Source organism: Blennius ocellaris (genome assembly GCF_963422515.1).
Source record: "Blennius ocellaris genome assembly, chromosome: 1".
Classification (NCBI taxonomy): domain Eukaryota; kingdom Metazoa; phylum Chordata; class Actinopteri; order Blenniiformes; family Blenniidae; genus Blennius; species Blennius ocellaris.
The window spans coordinates 27,665,085-27,682,397 of NC_137650.1; the positions used below are offsets into that span (position 1 = coordinate 27,665,085).

Sequence of the window (17,313 nt, forward strand, 5' to 3'; positions counted from 1 at the left end):
AAAAAAAAATCAAAGTTCGCAAATCCTCAGCTTCAAGACGCTGGACAGGTGAGAAATTCCTCAAAAACACTGAACAATCAAAGTATTAAATGACGAAAAGGGTGGAAAGTGTTACAAGTTGGTTCCGATTTGAAGAAACGGCTGCAAGATTCATGTTTGAGAAGTGGACAAACAAGATTCCACAGACTCATTCTTCTTTTCGAGGATCAAAGCTGTCATCACCCATTCGTCTGCCCATCTCTTCTATACGGCTTCATCTAAGTTAGGTTCACAGAGGGCTGGAGCCAATCTTGGCCCACGATTGGATGCTTGAGCAGTACCAGTCTACCACAGGGAAAACATGATAGTGACACTCACATTCTCACCTCCAGGGGTAATTGAAAGCCACCAATTAACCTCAAACACCAGTTTTTGGACTGTGGGAGTAAACTGAGGCCCCAGGAGAAAGTTGATGAAATGATGAAAACTGCACCCACAAAAAAGTGTTGAGTTAGAATGGTGATAACTCTTAACATCAAATCATATAGAACCAAAAAATACTGAATGGTAAAAGAAGGTAAACGTACTCATTAAGTTGCCACTTGAGTTTTAGTGCTGTCTCTATTATACTTTGCTTTCATGATCACACACCCTTTAAATCAATCTCTTAAAAAAAAAGCAATTATGAATGAACACTATTTTGAATCGTTTGAAAACTTCAAGGCAAGGAAACAAGCTATTCAGAAAGAAATACCATTTTGTCAAAGTTGAACATAATAGGCTTGTTTCAAACAGAAAACTGTAGGATCACCTCAATTATTCCAGTCTGTTTTTATGCTTTTTCATGGTTCACGCAGTTATATTATATTTGGCCACAAGATGGCATCAGAGTCTTGGCCAGATGTTTTCAGCCACAGGCTGAAAAAACATTTGAAGCCTTATGTGCATTCAGGTTAATAATTTTTTTTTTTTTTATATTCAAACATCTAATTTTGACACCAGGCATTCAAATCTTCATGACTGCATGAATAATTGTCCTTCCCCTCCAATAATTTCCAATAATGAATAACACATTCCACTCTTATTATCAGACACATTGTGGCAGCACAGTATTGGCACGAAGCCTCCATGTTAACACAGAACCCCTTAATCTTTTTTTTTTTTTTTTTAACTGTTTGGCAAGGAAACACAACCTTTTATCATTCAGGACTTTGATGGCGCAAGAGCACAATACATCTCGGCTTTCATAACAACCTTCTCCATGGTGCAGGAGTTATAGCTTTAACCTTTTAATCATGACACCGCTTTCAAAAATGGGAAGGAAGAGAAGTTCACTTTATAAGGAAGCCCTCAAATTCTTTACAGGCTTGTCATCACAGAACACTGCTCTGTCCTTTACCGCTTTCAAAATGTTGTGTATGCGTCAGATCACAATAAAAGAGCAGCTCGGAACTCATAAATGTTTTCCTCTGACGGGCATAGCTCTTGGCAGGTGCATAATATGTTTACGTAGCTAAATTGCGTGACCAGTCAAAATCAGGGACAAAACACTAAATAGCTGCTGGAGGTGATGCTTTGCTCAGAATAAATGGTCTTACTGTGAAACTAATTCACTATGATAAACCGTGCTATCTAAGAAGGCAGAAGATGCATAACAGAGAAGGGGATAACAATGAAAATTTATGATATTCATAATAATTAAAACACCTGTTAGTTCTCTATTTAAGTGCATCATATACAATAATAAGTGTTGTTATTTTGCAATTCTTCAACGGAAGCAAATCTATGTTTTTTTTTCACCAATAACTTCTTAAAATCTCTCCGTACAAAGGTTATGATGTTTGTTTCTTTGACAGCTAATTACAACACCTTACTGAAACAGATTTTGTATTAACGCTACTGCTGTTTTTGTAATCTGGAAATGTCCCAAAAAATATGATAGCCTTTTATTAATATCTGTAAACAGGTGTGTGGATACACAATCTTTCTACCTGATGCCCATGTGAACGAATTCCTCACAATTTAATAAACATGAAATTAAACAATGAAACGCAAATTCTCATTTTCACTTTTTACAACTAAAACCACCTCTTAGGTGTAATTTAGCATGATTATTGCACCGATTGTTGTGGTTTCCTCTCTTGCAATCGCACTTGACAATGATGGTCTGCCTGTGGGCTTATGAGTGACAAAAACAAAACAACAACAAAAATAATTAAAAAAGGAGAATGGTAAAAAGGACTGTTTAATTAGATGCAGTGTTTTGTTGGATAGCAATTAACTTCCTGATGGTGGATCAAAATTAAGCCATGAACTTCCATCGCCCAAGTACCTTATTTGACACACCATCTAGTTACTGATAGCTGTAGGCTCTTTGTTGTGTTAAAGTGGAGGGGTATTTTCGACATGATAATGAATGGATTCGTTTCCAACCAAATGAGAATGACGCCTTTCCACTGAACCACATCACCAGTATGTTGATTTTGTTGCTTCAGTGAAGCACATTATTTCCTGGTTAGGTTTTAGAAAGCCCTGGGTGAATAGTTATAATTAATTGGATTGATTGTTATATACCACTCTCGACCCAGGTTTGAGTTTGATTTCATTACAGAGAAATTTTAATTGGCGCAAAACATCTTAACCTGCTTATAATGCCACGTTACTGCATTCTGAATATGAATTCAATCATTTGAAATAAAAACACCTAATGTTCATATCTGGGGGGGAAAGAATCACATATATAATTTATACCATTGTAGTTCATTCTATGAAAGCTTAAACAGCTAAATAAGACGTGTATACAACGATTTGTTACCACTGCAAACACTTGGGAAATGCAAATGCAAATGCAAAAAAAATACTAATAACTTTGCATTAGGCCAATAATGTGCAAACAGCAGTTAATTGTCGCATTAATGTGGTTAACTTTCTGAATATTATAATTACAGACGAGTTAAGGGCACCGATTAACCTCTGGAGTATCAGTAGAAAAGCAGGTGAGCACAGGGATAACATGCAAGCAGCTTGCAACTAATGACAGGAAGTAGGAACTGGAGCGTTGCCATGGCAACACGTGGGCTGAACTTCTGCGTCGCCACGTGCTTGTTATTTTTTTCTTAAGTGGAGCAACCAACTGCAGTTTGAGGGAGGGAGGGGGGGGGGGGGGTTCAGTTCGATGCCCCATCTGGTGGTGGTGAGCAGCGCGCATATGCAGAAGAAACGGCTGTGCTTGAAGTAAAACAAAAAACAAAAACATGGAAAATCCAGGTGGGACCTGTGCAAGAGAAGACATGGCTGACCAAGAGGAGATTGTTGTGTCCACGAGGTAAAGGCGAAATCAACAGTACTGCCATCACGGGGTCTGTCCTGGGCAGTGAACATGTTGAACAGAGGATTAAGTCCCGGACATATTTGTTATCTGCAATAGTTAAAAATCCACACCACTTGTAGATCATCGTAAATATTTTTTCTAGTGATCCGAGGATCCTTTTCAAATCAGATGTCAAGCTTAATAAAATCCAGTGTTTTTCTAACAGCTTTCAAGAGGTTTTCATATCTTAGCATTATAGTGCCTCATTCAATAGTCAAGAATACAATAGAGTCCAAATGACATAGCAAAAGGTTCAGTGAGACAAGGTTGATTTAGAACTACCTTCATTTAAATGTACTGATTCTACTGATATTATGTAAAAAGGCAATTTGAAATGGAATGAGGTTCAACAATTTGTTTTAATCTTTCTTTGTCTCTCCCTCTGTTTTTTTTGCTCTTAGCTGTGAACAGGATCCCATAGAAAATGCCTCCAACGTGAACAATGAGGGAGAAGAGACTCCTGGCTGCTGGAAGAAGGTGCAATCCAGCTGGCATACTGTTTTAATTGTCATTTTGACAGTGGCCCTTTGTATTGCTGTCTGCTTTTTATTTACTCAGACAAGTAAACAACAAAGTCAGACAGCAGAATCACTGCATATGGAAGAAGGACGGCTGACGATGTGGAAAAATACAAAGCAATTGCAAAAAGAAAATAGTGAGCTTAAGGAGCTTCTGAACTCCATTTATGAAAACTTCACAGTCCTCGGATATGAGTACGACCAGAAAGAAATTCTCATCAATGCCACTTCGCGCAGTTTTGCCTCGCCAATTGAAAAAGCCCAGCTGAGTGACCTCTAGAAGAGGACGTTGCAAGAAAAGACAGAGTTGCAAGTGGCGAACAGAGAGTTGACCGTGCATCTTAATGCGTCCCTGGAAGATTTGGACCTCGTCGGAGAGAAAAACAGACTGCTTGACGCGAGTCTGAACGAATCACTGCGTGTCGGCTCGATGGCCTCTGCAGAAAATAAAAGCTTACGCAAGCTGTTAGACAACGAACAACGAGCCACTACAGAGCTCGCTGCAACAAATCAACGGCAGCATTCAATTTTGTCCTCCAATAGACTGTCCTTCCTCTGGAGATTGTGCAACAATGACACACTGCAGTGCTCACGCTGCCTGCCCGGCTGGGCCGAGCATGATTCACGCTGCTTCTTCTTGTCCTCCGTACCACAGAAGTGGGAGGTTGCCCGCAGAGCGTGTCTGGATGTCGGAGGTGACCTGGCCGTCGTGTCCAATGAGGCAGATCAGGCATTCTTGACCAACATGACTTTTCAGTATGTGCAGCAGCATCCCCAAGAACACTTCCATTCCGCGTGGATTGGATTGCAGGACATGGTGAAGGAGGGCGCCCACTTCTGGGTCAACGGCGTGAGACTTCACTCAAATGTAACTTACTGGAGGCCGCAGGAGCCAAACAATGCAATTCCCTCCTGGGACACTGACAACGCAGGACAGGACTGTGTCACCATTGTCCCACCAGACCAAATTGAAACGGAGAATTGGTTAAATTCCTGGGACGATATTATCTGTTGGGGCGAACGCCATTTCTTGTGCGAGACCATGGCTCTCATTTTAGTCTGACTGACAAACCTCGAACGCAAAAGTACCCCTTCACCAGTTTCCTCCAGTATATTGTTTTTTTTCCGACACACATCTCTACTTTAAGTCAAAGTGAAAATGCCACTGCCGAGCTGCCTTGTACCTAACGCTGCACATTTGTTCAGCAGGCAGCTTTCAAGCAAGGCTGAGTAAATATGAGAGCACGAGCGAAAATGTGTTCGCCTGAACATACCTTTTAATGCACACATGTATGACAAGCCATCATTATTATTATTATTATTATTACAAGCCAATAGATTTGTTTTATTTAAAAAGGCAGTGAAATCACAATGTGAATAAAGAAACTGTTTCTTTATTCACATTGGAATTGGAACTGGAATTCAAATGTTCAAATTAATTGTTTACATTTTTTTCATGGTTGGCCTTTGAGGCTCAGAAGGTGATAAATGTTTGAAATTAAATTTTTAAAGACATGGAAAGCTTAAGAAAGCATGAAAATTTTCTGTATATTTTTCTATTAAATTATAATTGTTTCCTACCATTTCTCAGTGTTCTAATCTTTATTTATTAATTTATTAATTTTTTGCTTGAGGTGATATGAGTTGATGCTTGCATGATCATAGTGAACTGCAAAACAGGTATGTGAGTTTCACAGTTGTGTGGGAAATGTGTGTACACGTTGTGCACAACTTGTTTTATTATATTTATGACTGGCAACCAGTTAGAAATGCAGACAGATATTATTATCGACTACATTTTATAGTAAGACATAGAATTTTGTCTCACCCGGTTTCTGACTGCACTATTTTCTGCTTCTCAAAAGATAACACGTAATTATTAGAAATAAAAACCCGTCATCCTTCCAGCTTAGTGACGTGGAGGCTGGAAGCCATCCCAGCTAACGATGGGTGAAGTCAAGGTAGACCCCAAACAGATCCTCAGTCCATTACAGGATAAACTTGCAAACCTTGTACAGAAAGGTCCACAAGTCACAGACCTGTGGATGAGCACTAATCAACGACACCACTGTGTGACCTTCCCATGAAAACAAATGTTATGTGTTTATGAGACTTGCTCATGCAGCTTAATTAAATGGCTCTCTGGCCTTTTCTTTTGATAAAGGTGAGTGTGAGGGTTGTGACCAGAATTGGAGACTGTCATGCTATTTAGACTGGTCAGACTCATCATGTAGGGCAGCAGTGTCAAACACATTTGAGTTCAGGGGCCACATACTTCATAAAACCAAACATTTTTTAACATAGTCAATTTTAAAGGTACATCCTGGTGCAAAATACAGTGAAATGTCCCAAAAAACATCTATATCAGTTGCAACATGCATGTTTTTACAAACTCACCATGACAGCATGGCTTTGAGGCTATAGCAATGACGTAGCAAACTTTGATGGCAGCATCACTAATATTTCAGCTTGAGTCTCAGTTTTGTGTTGCATCTGCTACTCTGAAGAATGTTTATATATATATATATATATATATATATATATATATATATATATTTATTTTTCTTTGACATTTTTACCACTGCTCTGTGGTTTGGTTGGCTGGATTTGAGCCCCTTGCAGGGCCGTTTTGGCCCACGGCCTTATGTTGTACACCACGGATGTGGGATTTAGGTATTTTATTACTTTTTAGTCATAATAATTTGTGTTGGCGTAATATATTTGATATATTTAAGATTATGTATAGCTTTATTCGAATTTTCCCATTCATGTAGTTTTTCCAACCTCGCATTGCGTGAAACGCCACCCCCTGCCGGCAGATGGCGGTCACTGCACCCGGCGCTCAGTCAGCCCACACACACACGCACATTGACAACAACACAAACGCCATCTTTAGCTTGACAGGCAAAGTCGTGAAGCGGAGTTGTGCGGCGAAAAGTAGGTCAGCGGCTCGGTAACGCTAGAAAACTCGGCTGAAAACCTCTCCTTGAGCTTTCAGCCGGTGTTTGCTCACCTCTTCGACACACCGTGTTGTCGCATGGTCCAATGTGTTTGACCGGTCTGCCAGTTTGGACGCAGTTTTCTTGTGTCGGTCCCGGTTGACGTTGACGGAACGTTTCTCCCCCCCCCCCCCCCCACTTTCTCTCAATAAACAGCCCGACGAGGCGAGAGCCAGGTGAGAAAAAAAACACAAAAGGGACGGGGGTTTGACATAACAGCCGCCGCGAAGCGACTCACTAAGCTGGTTATTAGTTGTTAGTTTTATTAACAACTTGTTTGTAGCCGTCGGAAAGAAGCGAGCCTCGGTGGGGCTAAGCTAGCTAACGCTTCTACGGTGGAATTATGGTACAGAAATGAACTTTGGGCCAGAAGTGGTTTTGACGGAGTGATGTGTTGATTATCGCCGGGGAGGCGTGTCCTCCGTGGACAATGTTTTCATTTTCAGGCAGGAGCAGATCTCTGCAATCTTTATGATAATTTTTGTTATTTTCCCAGCAAATCATTTGCAACTGGAGCCGTAAAACACGTTTAACTTTTAAAAATGAGGTTGGCACCTATTGTAAAGTGTCCTATACGCATCCGTTTTGAAACATTAACTGTATTTTATGTCGCATTTATGACGTTTCAATTACTATTTGGTTTGGTAAACATTTCATTATATTTTAAAACTGTTTTTGTAGCCGAGTTTGGTGCTTTCATGCTTCTTTTCCAGCACTTTTTTAGACAATTTGTAAATTTTAGAATAGAAATGTTTTTGTAATTTCAGAGAATTTTTTTTTTATTTTTTTTATTTTTTTAGTATTTTTTTTTTACCATTGTTGCCAAGAACAAATAGAAAGTTCAATATCAACTCAGGCTGGATAAAAATGAAATATGTAGTTTTTAAATATCAGATTAATATTACTAAGTACAAGGCTTAGCACATTGAGATGTTTTACAAATAGAATGTCTTCTTCTTCTTCTCATTATTATTATTATTATGGGTGCAATGAATTAAAACACTGTTTACAAGGAGGAATTGTAGAGTTTAATTGCCACAGGGAGGAAGGAAGTTTTAGCTATTTTATCTATACGCTCTTCAAAGCAGTTTTGCTTTTTTTATGTGTGCATTTTTTTTTTCTTTTTAAGAAATTATAACCATTTTAGCATTTTTTGTCTCCTATTTTAGTTGTCAAGCCTTTTAAAAAATGACTGGCGTGTAAATAAAATAAAAAGAATATGACATTATTTATTTAGGAATAATTTAATGAAATCTTCAGGGAGCCACATGGGGCTCTAAAGCTGCAGGTTGCAGACCCTGGAACTCTGGAAGTGTGGAAACTTATCAGTTCGCAAGTAAGATTAACAGAAAATAAAACATCTGTGATCACTATGGCCTCCTGGATTAAAATGAAGAAAAGGAGAATATTCTAATATTTAAATTTACGGGAGCTGAAATGAAAATTATGCAAAAAAGCTTAAACACATACATTCTCTGGAAGTGAAAGTTTCTCATTGTATTCAATTTGTGTAATGTTTACGCTGCCAAGCATGTCAGGAAATTGAGAGTTTGTAAATTCCGCCCAGCCATGTGGGTTTTGTTCACTTCTCTTCTATTTTCTCAGCATGAAACGAAGCCTCTCAGGAAATGAGCTGGAGGATGGAGGTGGCAGCAGCTCTGGGTGCCAGAAGGCTCTTAAAAGTTCCCGCAAGCAGCGGAGGGAGAAAGATTCTGAGGAAGAGGAGGAGGAATCTTGCTGGGAGTGTCTCCCTCAGGAGATCCTGCTGCACATCTTCCAGTACCTGCCTCTGCTGGATAGGGCTTATGCTTCTCAGGTACCCTGAAAATATTGGTGCATTTATTGTGATAATGAATTGATTTTTTTTTTTTTAACAAAGAACTGTATTTATCCTTGTAACTAGTATTTTGGTTTGTGGCAAAAAGCCCTCCAAATTGATATACCCAGCAACTAGGTATAAAAAAGTACACTGGAGAAATATAGAACTTATTGTGTTCTTTGGCTCTCCGTATCATTTTATCACCACTTCTTCATTTCACGTTACCAGGGGAAACATTATGTTTGCAGATCAGCAGGAGTCGGATTACTCTCATGGATTTTTAAATCTGTAATCAAACGATTTCAATAAAAAAAGATTGCAAACAACCAGACTGATGCATTAAGCCCCTGCCAGGAGGGGGAAAAAAACACATATGATTCTTTAAATGTTCCAAAAGTGGACTTTATTTGCAGTATAGTACAAACACATGGACCTATTTATGTGTTTTTCCAGCTTCAACACATTTTGACATTTATTTTTTCCAACCCTGGTGTAATCAGGTGTCGTCTTGCTGAGAATAATCACTTTTTGTAGCTTTTCATTCACGGTCAGGATATAAGTTGTAGTTTTACATTGACTCGCGGCTCAATCAACTTTGCCCATTGTAAATCCCGTCTTTGTTCTTGGCGTAGGTGTGCCGGGGCTGGAACCAGGCTTTTCACATGCCAGAGCTGTGGCGATGCTTTGAATTCGAGCTGAACCAGCCGGCCAGCTCCTACCTGAAGGCCACACACCCAGACCTCATCAAGCAGATCATCAAAAGGCACTCGAACCACCTCCAGTATGTCAGCTTCAAGGTACGGCGGTTGGGAGGGGCCTTGTGTTTAGTGGGGCTGAAGTGACGAGGAGAAGTGTGCAGTGAGGTGGATGCTCATGTTTGCCCTACATAAAATAAAATGTTTCTCTCTCGACGCCGTGCAGGTGGACAGCAGCCGGGAGTCCGCCGAAGCAGCGTGCGACATCCTCTCTCAGCTGGTCAACTGTTCGCTGAAGACTCTGGGGCTCATCTCCACAGCCAGGCCCAGCTTCATGGAGCTACCGAAGGTCAGTCTCGGCTTCACTCTTTCGGCAGCATCCTCATTTCATTCTCTGAAGTTCAGCCTCGATAATGGTGTGTGGACTGCACCACTCAAACAAGACTTTGATTATTATCTGAGTTTCACTTGGTTTGATTAATGACGAGCGCCTGTGGGAAAGTTTGTAATTTAAGACGCACCAGAATTCAGGATTGCCCTCTGATTTGCTTGGGCGATAATCTAAGGAAAGATGTACAAAACTTAACATAGTCAGGCTTCTAAATTTTCTTTTTATATGTGCATATAATGCTTATATTTTGGGGAAGTTTTGATAAATAAGAAGCACTTTGCTTTGATTTGTATGGTGTGCTTTACAAGAATCACTAAGCTCACAGATATGTCAATGTCACCTTCCCTGGTATTTCTTAATATCTCTTTAAATAAAACCAGTCTTCATATCTCATCCTTTCTTTCAACATATATATTTTATCTGTGACACTTTCTTTTGGATTATAACAAGTATTTTTTTTAAGAAATTCAGTTGATGAGATTCGTCCAATGTCCACCAAAATCTCGTAAATTTTCACTTTTTGGAATCTGAAGCAACACCTCAAAGCCCATTTTAGGCTTAAAGTGTATTATTTGGTTTCCATGTCTTCGTTTTGTTCTGATCGTGCAGTACTTCCAAACTGGGGCTGATGAGCTTCTGTCTTGGCACATAGAGGATAAACTGAATGCTGCTCCCTTTGAGTTTTGCACGTGTGACACTCAGAAGTCATAGCTGGATCTTAGCTCATTTATCTGTTCCTTTGACTTAACTACAAATGACTGTGATTGCAGGGGAGACTCAGAATTGACACATTTTGGGATATTACGCAATTCACAGTTGATTCCTTTCAAAACAAATGCAGCAGTTCCGTCCATTACCTGCATGATGGAAATACTTCAGCCCCATTACCGCGACGCAGCAATGGCTCTTGCAGCAGGGAAGAAAGAGGTGAAAGGTTCATCACTTCAGTTAACAACAGGTGGTGTGTCCATGTTGGCCTTGCTGCATGTGAACGTTCTGCAGAATAGACATGTAACGGTTAAAGTGGGCTGCGTCCACTGTGCTTTTGATTAGAAATACATTAAGAAAAATCCCTCGTGCTTGTACCCAGCAGGAGTTCAATTAAGCTCTGCAGCCCGCTGCGCTCGCAGCACGCTCAGAAACCCTGCACTTTGTTCACCGAGTGTTTTTATTCCATTACTCCCTTCAACAGTCGCACTTCATCTCTGCGCTGACGGTGGTTTTCGTGAACTCTAAATCGCTGTCCTCGCTGAAGATCGACGACACGCCTGTGGATGACCCCTCGCTCAAAGTCCTGGTGGCCAACAACAGCGACACCCTCAAGCTGCTTAAAATGAGCAGCTGCCCCCATGTTTCACCCGCAGGTACTGACAGAATTAAATTGTACATGATAAATGGTGGCGATGATGAATACTGATTAATTTATTTAACAACTTTTGATTAATCAGGGAACAAGAGCTACACGACACGGTGAATGGACTTTACTTAAACACTGCAGTTTCACTTCCTCAGCGCTTTTAATACACTGTACACAGTCGGTCACAGTTGAAACATTCACACACAGATACAGCAACGGCTGCCATGCAAGGTGATCTTCCACCTTTATGAGGAACCTTCAGCACATAGAAGATGCAAACCTTGGGAATGAAAAGACAACCGCAACATCCTTTAACCTGCCTGTGTTATTTTCACTTGTACCTTTCTGTTTGCAGGCATCCTGTGTGTGGCTGACCAGTGCCACGGCCTGAGAGAACTGGCCCTCAACTACCATTTACTGAGTGACGAGCTTCTCATCGCCCTCTCCTCCGAGAAGCACGTTCACCTCGATCACCTTCGCATTGACGTGGTCAGTGAGAATCCCGGCCAACAGTTCCATACCATCAAGAAGAGCAGCTGGGACGCCATGGTGCGCCACTCCCCCAAATTCAATCTGGTCATGTATTTCTTCCTCTACGAGGACGAGTTCGGGCCTTTCTTCCGCGACGAGATCCCCGTCACGCATCTGTACTTCGGCCGCTCCGTCAGTAAAGACGTGCTGGGCCGCGTCGGGCTCACCTGCCCCCGTCTGGTCGAGCTGGTGGTGTGCGCCAACGGGCTGCGGCCGCTCGACGAGGAGCTGATCCGCATCGCTCAGCGCTGCACGCAGCTGTCGGCCATCGGCCTGGGGGAGTGTGAAGTGTCCTGCAGCGCCTTTGTGGAGTTTGTGAAGATGTGCGGCGGCAGACTGACGCAGCTATCCATCATGGAGGAAGTGCTGGTTCCAGATCACCGCTACGGGCTGGACGATATCCACTGGGAGGTGTCGAAGCATCTGGGTCGCGTCTGGTTCCCAGACATGATGCCCACCTGGTAAAGCTGCTGGAGAAGACGTAGGTTTCCATCTCCGTCGTCTTCGTTCCACGTACAGATTGGATTCATGAAGAAATCCGATTTGAGTTTTGGATCTGATTAACAGCCACATTTAACCTTAATTTCACTCTATCATGTATATATTTTTATATTTGTGTGTGTATCAATCATTAGGTGACTCAACATTATTTAGCACTTTGTTCTAAGTAAGCCTGCTTTTATGTAGTGTTTCACAAGTGTTTCAAGGTTTTTACATTTTTCCGAAGAGTCTGGAAGTCGTCGGAGTTGAGTTGATGATTTTTGGGGGATTTATTTGACATACACCGGTTGTATGTCCCGCAGCTTTTACATTGTGAGTCGGCTTATGAATATATACTTTGCCTTAAGCTGGACAAGCAGAACAGCACTTAAGAGAGAAATTATAACTTTTAACTTTAGAATGGTGTATTTAACAGATTTGTCGCCATGGTGCTGGATTCAGTTTGAGTCGAGCAGTGTGTGAATGAAGTAGTTTGTGTGACGCATTAAAGGAGATTATCACCAATATAAGCTAATGTCTAATCAGTTAAAAGAGTAATTTATATCGCCTCGTTGTCAACGGGGTCAACGCAGCCATCTGAGAGCATGAAAACCAACGAATGACAAACTTTCTCTGAGTTTTAATTTGACTTTAAAACGATGTCGATGTATTGAGCTGTGGTGGCTGCAGTTTCTTCAGGCCACTTGTTTTTGTTTTTAAAGTCGCCATCATAGTATAGCTTTCATGCCGATGCTATTCTGCTTGCGATCAGGTAGCTGGCTTTCACTGCTTCCATCTGCTTGCTAACCTTGCATGATTTATGCAAGGTTACCATCATCTTGAGCACCGCGCTGGACCATCTGGCGGGCCGGGTTTGACCTGCGGGGGCTGCACGTTTGACGGCCCTGTTATAGACTGTTCACGTGACTGTGCAGGCGGACGCACAAATGGCCTCCATGTTTAAAACATACACCTTCAGTCTGTGCGGGTTAGTTGCTGACATAGTCTATTGTCACCGCGAAGGATGTACAAAATCAGATTGTTTTTTTTTTTTTTCTTCTGTTGCTAATATCCAATAGGGTGGAGGTTTTAATCCTCTGTTCATTTGCCAATACATTGAAAGCATGAAGAGAACATCAGACCTGTCCTGCAGGGGAAAGTCCTTTTAGGGGGGACACACGTCTCTCTGACAGATACAAATCTCAAAAAGGCAAATTGAGAATTGATACAAAGACTGGAAATCATGCTGTATGTATTTTTTGTGTCGCATTTTAATTCAAAGAAAAACTCTTAATGTTCACACTTTTTGAATGATGCTCCTACCAAGACAATCTTAATACATTCAGGCACAATCAGAACGTCACTTATTAATCTGGCATTGTATAGTAATGCTGATGACATACTTACTTTATTGTACTCATCCAGTTGATGCTTAATGTCTTTTAATGTGTTTGAGTCACGACATCGTAAATGGAGACACAGAAGTGTCTTTGATTTGTCGTTTCTCTGTTGACTGAATGTCTTTCTCTGTAATTTCTTATTTTATTTGTGCAGGTCGTGCTCTCAAGTCAGATAATCTCTCTCTCTCTCTCTAAATAATTTGAGCTATGTTTTAACATAATTTTGTGTGTATTGTACAGTAGTTCTTTCTGCATTGTCTGACACATGTTCTGAATATAAATGTAAATATATCTTGTATTTAGATACAGGTTTGGGGGGGGGGGAGAAATTGTATGGTCATTATATAATATATCTGTACACTTAAAGGAATTATATTGTTGCACCTTTACTCTAATGAAGGTCTCAAGTAGCAAGATGAGCTATGAAAACAGGGAATCAAATGAACAGATTTTTGCAGTCAACTGATCGTAGTTTTTCATCCTTCTTCTGTGAGTTGTCATGGGTGGTTCGTGTTTTTCATTTTGGCTCATTTTCTGAAGGTTTTGGAAAGACTTTATACTGTGAAAACCTGGTTTATAGTACAATCATTCATCTAATTGGTTATAACATCAGATTACCTGAAGCAGCTAAATGCAGAAAATGCATTGTACAGCTAAAATTGGTAACAACAGTGTCACACATTTGAATTATTCCTACTCTCACTGACAGTTACTCACAAGTCTTGTGTCTATGGCAGTGAATTAGGGTGAGATTATCTAAGTTTCATAGCAACAAACTGTTTAGCTCATATTTATACGATTACATTTAACAAGGGTTGAATTTCACCCCAATGAAAAGGATGTTGGGTTTAGTTGCGAGAGGCGGCACATCAATCAGACGCCTTTTTGCATATTTGGATGTCACAGCCGTTGTCTTGTAATAGATATAAATGTGATCTTAATGAGGTACTTGTGCAGCCCCCCAGACAGGATGGCGTGGCAGCTGAATGTCGATGTAGTTGAATGTTTTGCCTGAATGTGTAAAGTATGAAATATTTATCTCTCACTGGTGGAGCGAAAAAAAGAAAGATAATAGTTGAAAGTCATCTTACGGTGGAGTTTCTGAAAGGTCACAACTTTGGGCCATGCAACGAAGCCGGCGATTATGATGGATGGTTGGTTTACACATTTGATATTCTCCTTTTATTGTGCGTATTTTGTTTGTGACTGTTAATTGAATATAGTCATGATGTAGCGTTGATATTCTTCCCTCTCATTGGGACTCATCATGTCTTAAGTTTAATTCATCAATTGTTAGAAATGAATCTTTACTGACAGTTGAATTTACTGTGCGTCATTATGGAAGAAACATGCCGCCTGCTGGTTTGTATTTGTAACTGCAATTGTATTCAGCGATTATTCATGGCTGTTTTGATATCTGGACATAGGCTGAATTGGGGCTGTGGTGTCTTTTTTTTTTTTTTTTTTTAGAAAGTACAGTGACAGTTTGTTGTTTAGTTAAATAAAGCTGCATTGTATTGACAAAAAAAACAATCAGAAGATAACCTCTTGTCTTTTTCCCAAAGATATGTACTATTTGAGTAAACTTCATAGCCACATTAAACAAAAAAGCCTGTTTGAAAAATGCCTCTCTTCTTCACTATACAAGAAACACTTTTGTAAAGGGTTAAATAACCAACAAATTCTCAATTTAAACACAAATTCCCATAAACAAAAACTGAATGGACACAAACATTGAAGCAATAGATTATTTCCTTATGGAAATTGCATTCCTGAAATGTAATTGCAGCCAATAATATAACCTTGTATAAATGTGTTATGTTATTGGTGGCTACACCCCGTTCCATGACAAGACAGACCACGTATTCTACTATCAATACGGACAATTTAAAGTCACCATGGGACCATTAATGTATGTTGATGGATTGTGGGAGAAGTTAGAATTCCTGAGGGGGAAAAAGAACAACATGCAACCCATGCACCCACCTAATGTTCTGACAAGTCTGACTTAAAAACAACAAAAACAAACCAGCTTTATCTTGAGCACGGTTGCAGGAGGCTGAATGAGAAACACGGCACCACTGGGCACATGGCAAGCCTGCACAAAACTGCGAGCGGAGCGACACAACTATCGATAATCAGTCACTAAATGGCTATAAAGAAATGTAAAATGGCCAGAGTGAGACACACAATGATAAGAAATGGAACAAAAAGCAACAATGAGTAGAAGCCCAATGCTCACAAAAAGCATCTCTCTGTGTTTGTCAGCAGATGAAGCCCACTCAGCTCATCTCACGCTTTGAAAGTACTAGCACACAGACGTGTTTGGATGAAAGGTTGTGTGACCTTGCAATAATATTTTTCATGTTTTATTTTTAAGACCCGATAGCTGCAGCTTTAGCTATGAATTATTGTATCCAAACCACAAATGCAATTTGTCTTTACAATATGAAAGAGTCTAAACACAAGTCATGTTACTAAATGGAAAGTATGCCTCTTTTGTGAGCCGCCTCTTTTTAAATTCCCATGTAAACTGGTTGAATAGTTTAGACTAAGCTTGAAACATCGCTGTGAGGAAATTGTGGGGAAATGGCATGTAATACAATAACAAGCAAAAGTTTATTTATACACCACTTACCTCCGAGCCAAGTGCCATCTGAGCAGGTGTATAAACACTAGTAAACGCGGGGACATAAAAACAGACACGAGCCAGAGACGACACATTCAAATAATAGCACCATTAAGTGAAATCAGACAAAAGACATAACTTGCGGGGGTCTGTCTCCCATTTCAACTGGAGCTAATTAAATTTTCACTTCTTAAGGATTTAAAAAGACAATAAGTGATATTTCCCAAACTAGAATCACACTTTGCTGTCAGTGAAGCCAGATTGCTGGTTTTTATAGCTCCTTATCCACATTTTTTGCAAGTCCTACATTTACAGAAACAGTCCGGATTTTATTTGCTTTTAACATGGTCTTTCTGTGGTTGGAAAATTTATAGTAATTTAGGTTCAACTGTCTAACTGCACTGAAGTGAATGGTAAGATGGAAAACTCCTCCACAAGGCAAAGGAGGACTTTTTTTCTTTTTCATCTTATAAGGTTTTGCATATGTGAGGGAGGCCTGAGGTACACAGATCCAGGGAGATCATGCAAACTCACAGACTGAAATTATGAGGTGATGTAACATCCATCCATCCATCAATCCATCTTCTGCTTGTTTATGTTTATCCAGTGCATAGAAATAGGGTGCTGGACTCTATTCCAGCTAACAATGGTCATGGCCAGGATGCACCCTGGACAGGTCATCAGTCCATCACAGGACAAACACAAAGAGAAAAGCAACTACTTACATGCTTTCACACCTGCAGCCATCAATTAACCTCACATACAGAAAGGCCCAGCTGGTATTTGAACTCATGACCATCTTGCTGTGAAGAAAGCGGCTAATAAATGCACAGGAAGGACATGCAAGCTCATACAGTGTGTAATGAATATGTATCTTATATGACTTATAAGAAGAGCCATAGGAGCATGCAGCAGCAGGAAAATAGTGGAAAGTTTCTCAGATTAGTGCCAAAGTGACCATGCTTTTAATTGTATTTTGATCTAAACAGTCCTGTGTCATGTGGAGCATCATTTTAACGAGTTATAAATGTTTTTATTAGATTTTGTTCCTGTTTGTTTTACCTGACGTGCCCTCCATCCAGCCTGCGGAGACAGAGACACACCCACCACCCCCCCTCCCCCTCCCGAAGAGCGGGGGAAGGAGT

General features: G+C 40.4%; 2 protein-coding genes across 2 annotated transcripts; both read left to right on the forward strand.

Annotated features, from left to right (window-relative positions):
• Positions 1-4,297: 4,297 nt before the first annotated feature.
• LOC308131283 (galactose-specific lectin nattectin-like) lies at positions 4,298-4,930 on the forward strand (the record flags this gene model as incomplete). The annotated part of the gene is made up of 1 exon (XM_080497956.1): positions 4,298-4,930. The coding sequence occupies one exon, from the start codon at positions 4,298-4,300 to the stop codon at positions 4,928-4,930; it is 633 nt and encodes a 210-aa protein (XP_080354082.1).
• A 1,859-nt stretch (positions 4,931-6,789) lies between these two features.
• LOC308134784 (F-box/LRR-repeat protein 3-like) lies at positions 6,790-15,152 on the forward strand. Its single transcript, XM_080502574.1, has 6 exons — positions 6,790-7,042; positions 8,472-8,682; positions 9,318-9,482; positions 9,607-9,729; positions 10,964-11,135; positions 11,484-15,152. The coding sequence occupies exons 2-6, from the start codon at positions 8,473-8,475 to the stop codon at positions 12,122-12,124; spliced, it is 1,311 nt and encodes a 436-aa protein (XP_080358700.1). The 5' UTR covers positions 6,790-7,042; position 8,472; the 3' UTR covers positions 12,125-15,152.
• Positions 15,153-17,313: the final 2,161 nt, after the last annotated feature.

Coding starts and splice junctions, on each gene's coding strand:
- LOC308134784 (XM_080502574.1), top strand. CDS start 8,473: ATGAAACGAAGCCTCTCAGGAAATGAGCTGGAGGATGGAGGTGGCAGC. Junction 8,683..9,317: donor ATAGGGCTTATGCTTCTCAG/GTACCCTGAAAA, acceptor TTCTTGGCGTAG/GTGTGCCGGGGCTGGAACCA. Junction 9,730..10,963: donor GCTTCATGGAGCTACCGAAG/GTCAGTCTCGGC, acceptor TCCCTTCAACAG/TCGCACTTCATCTCTGCGCT.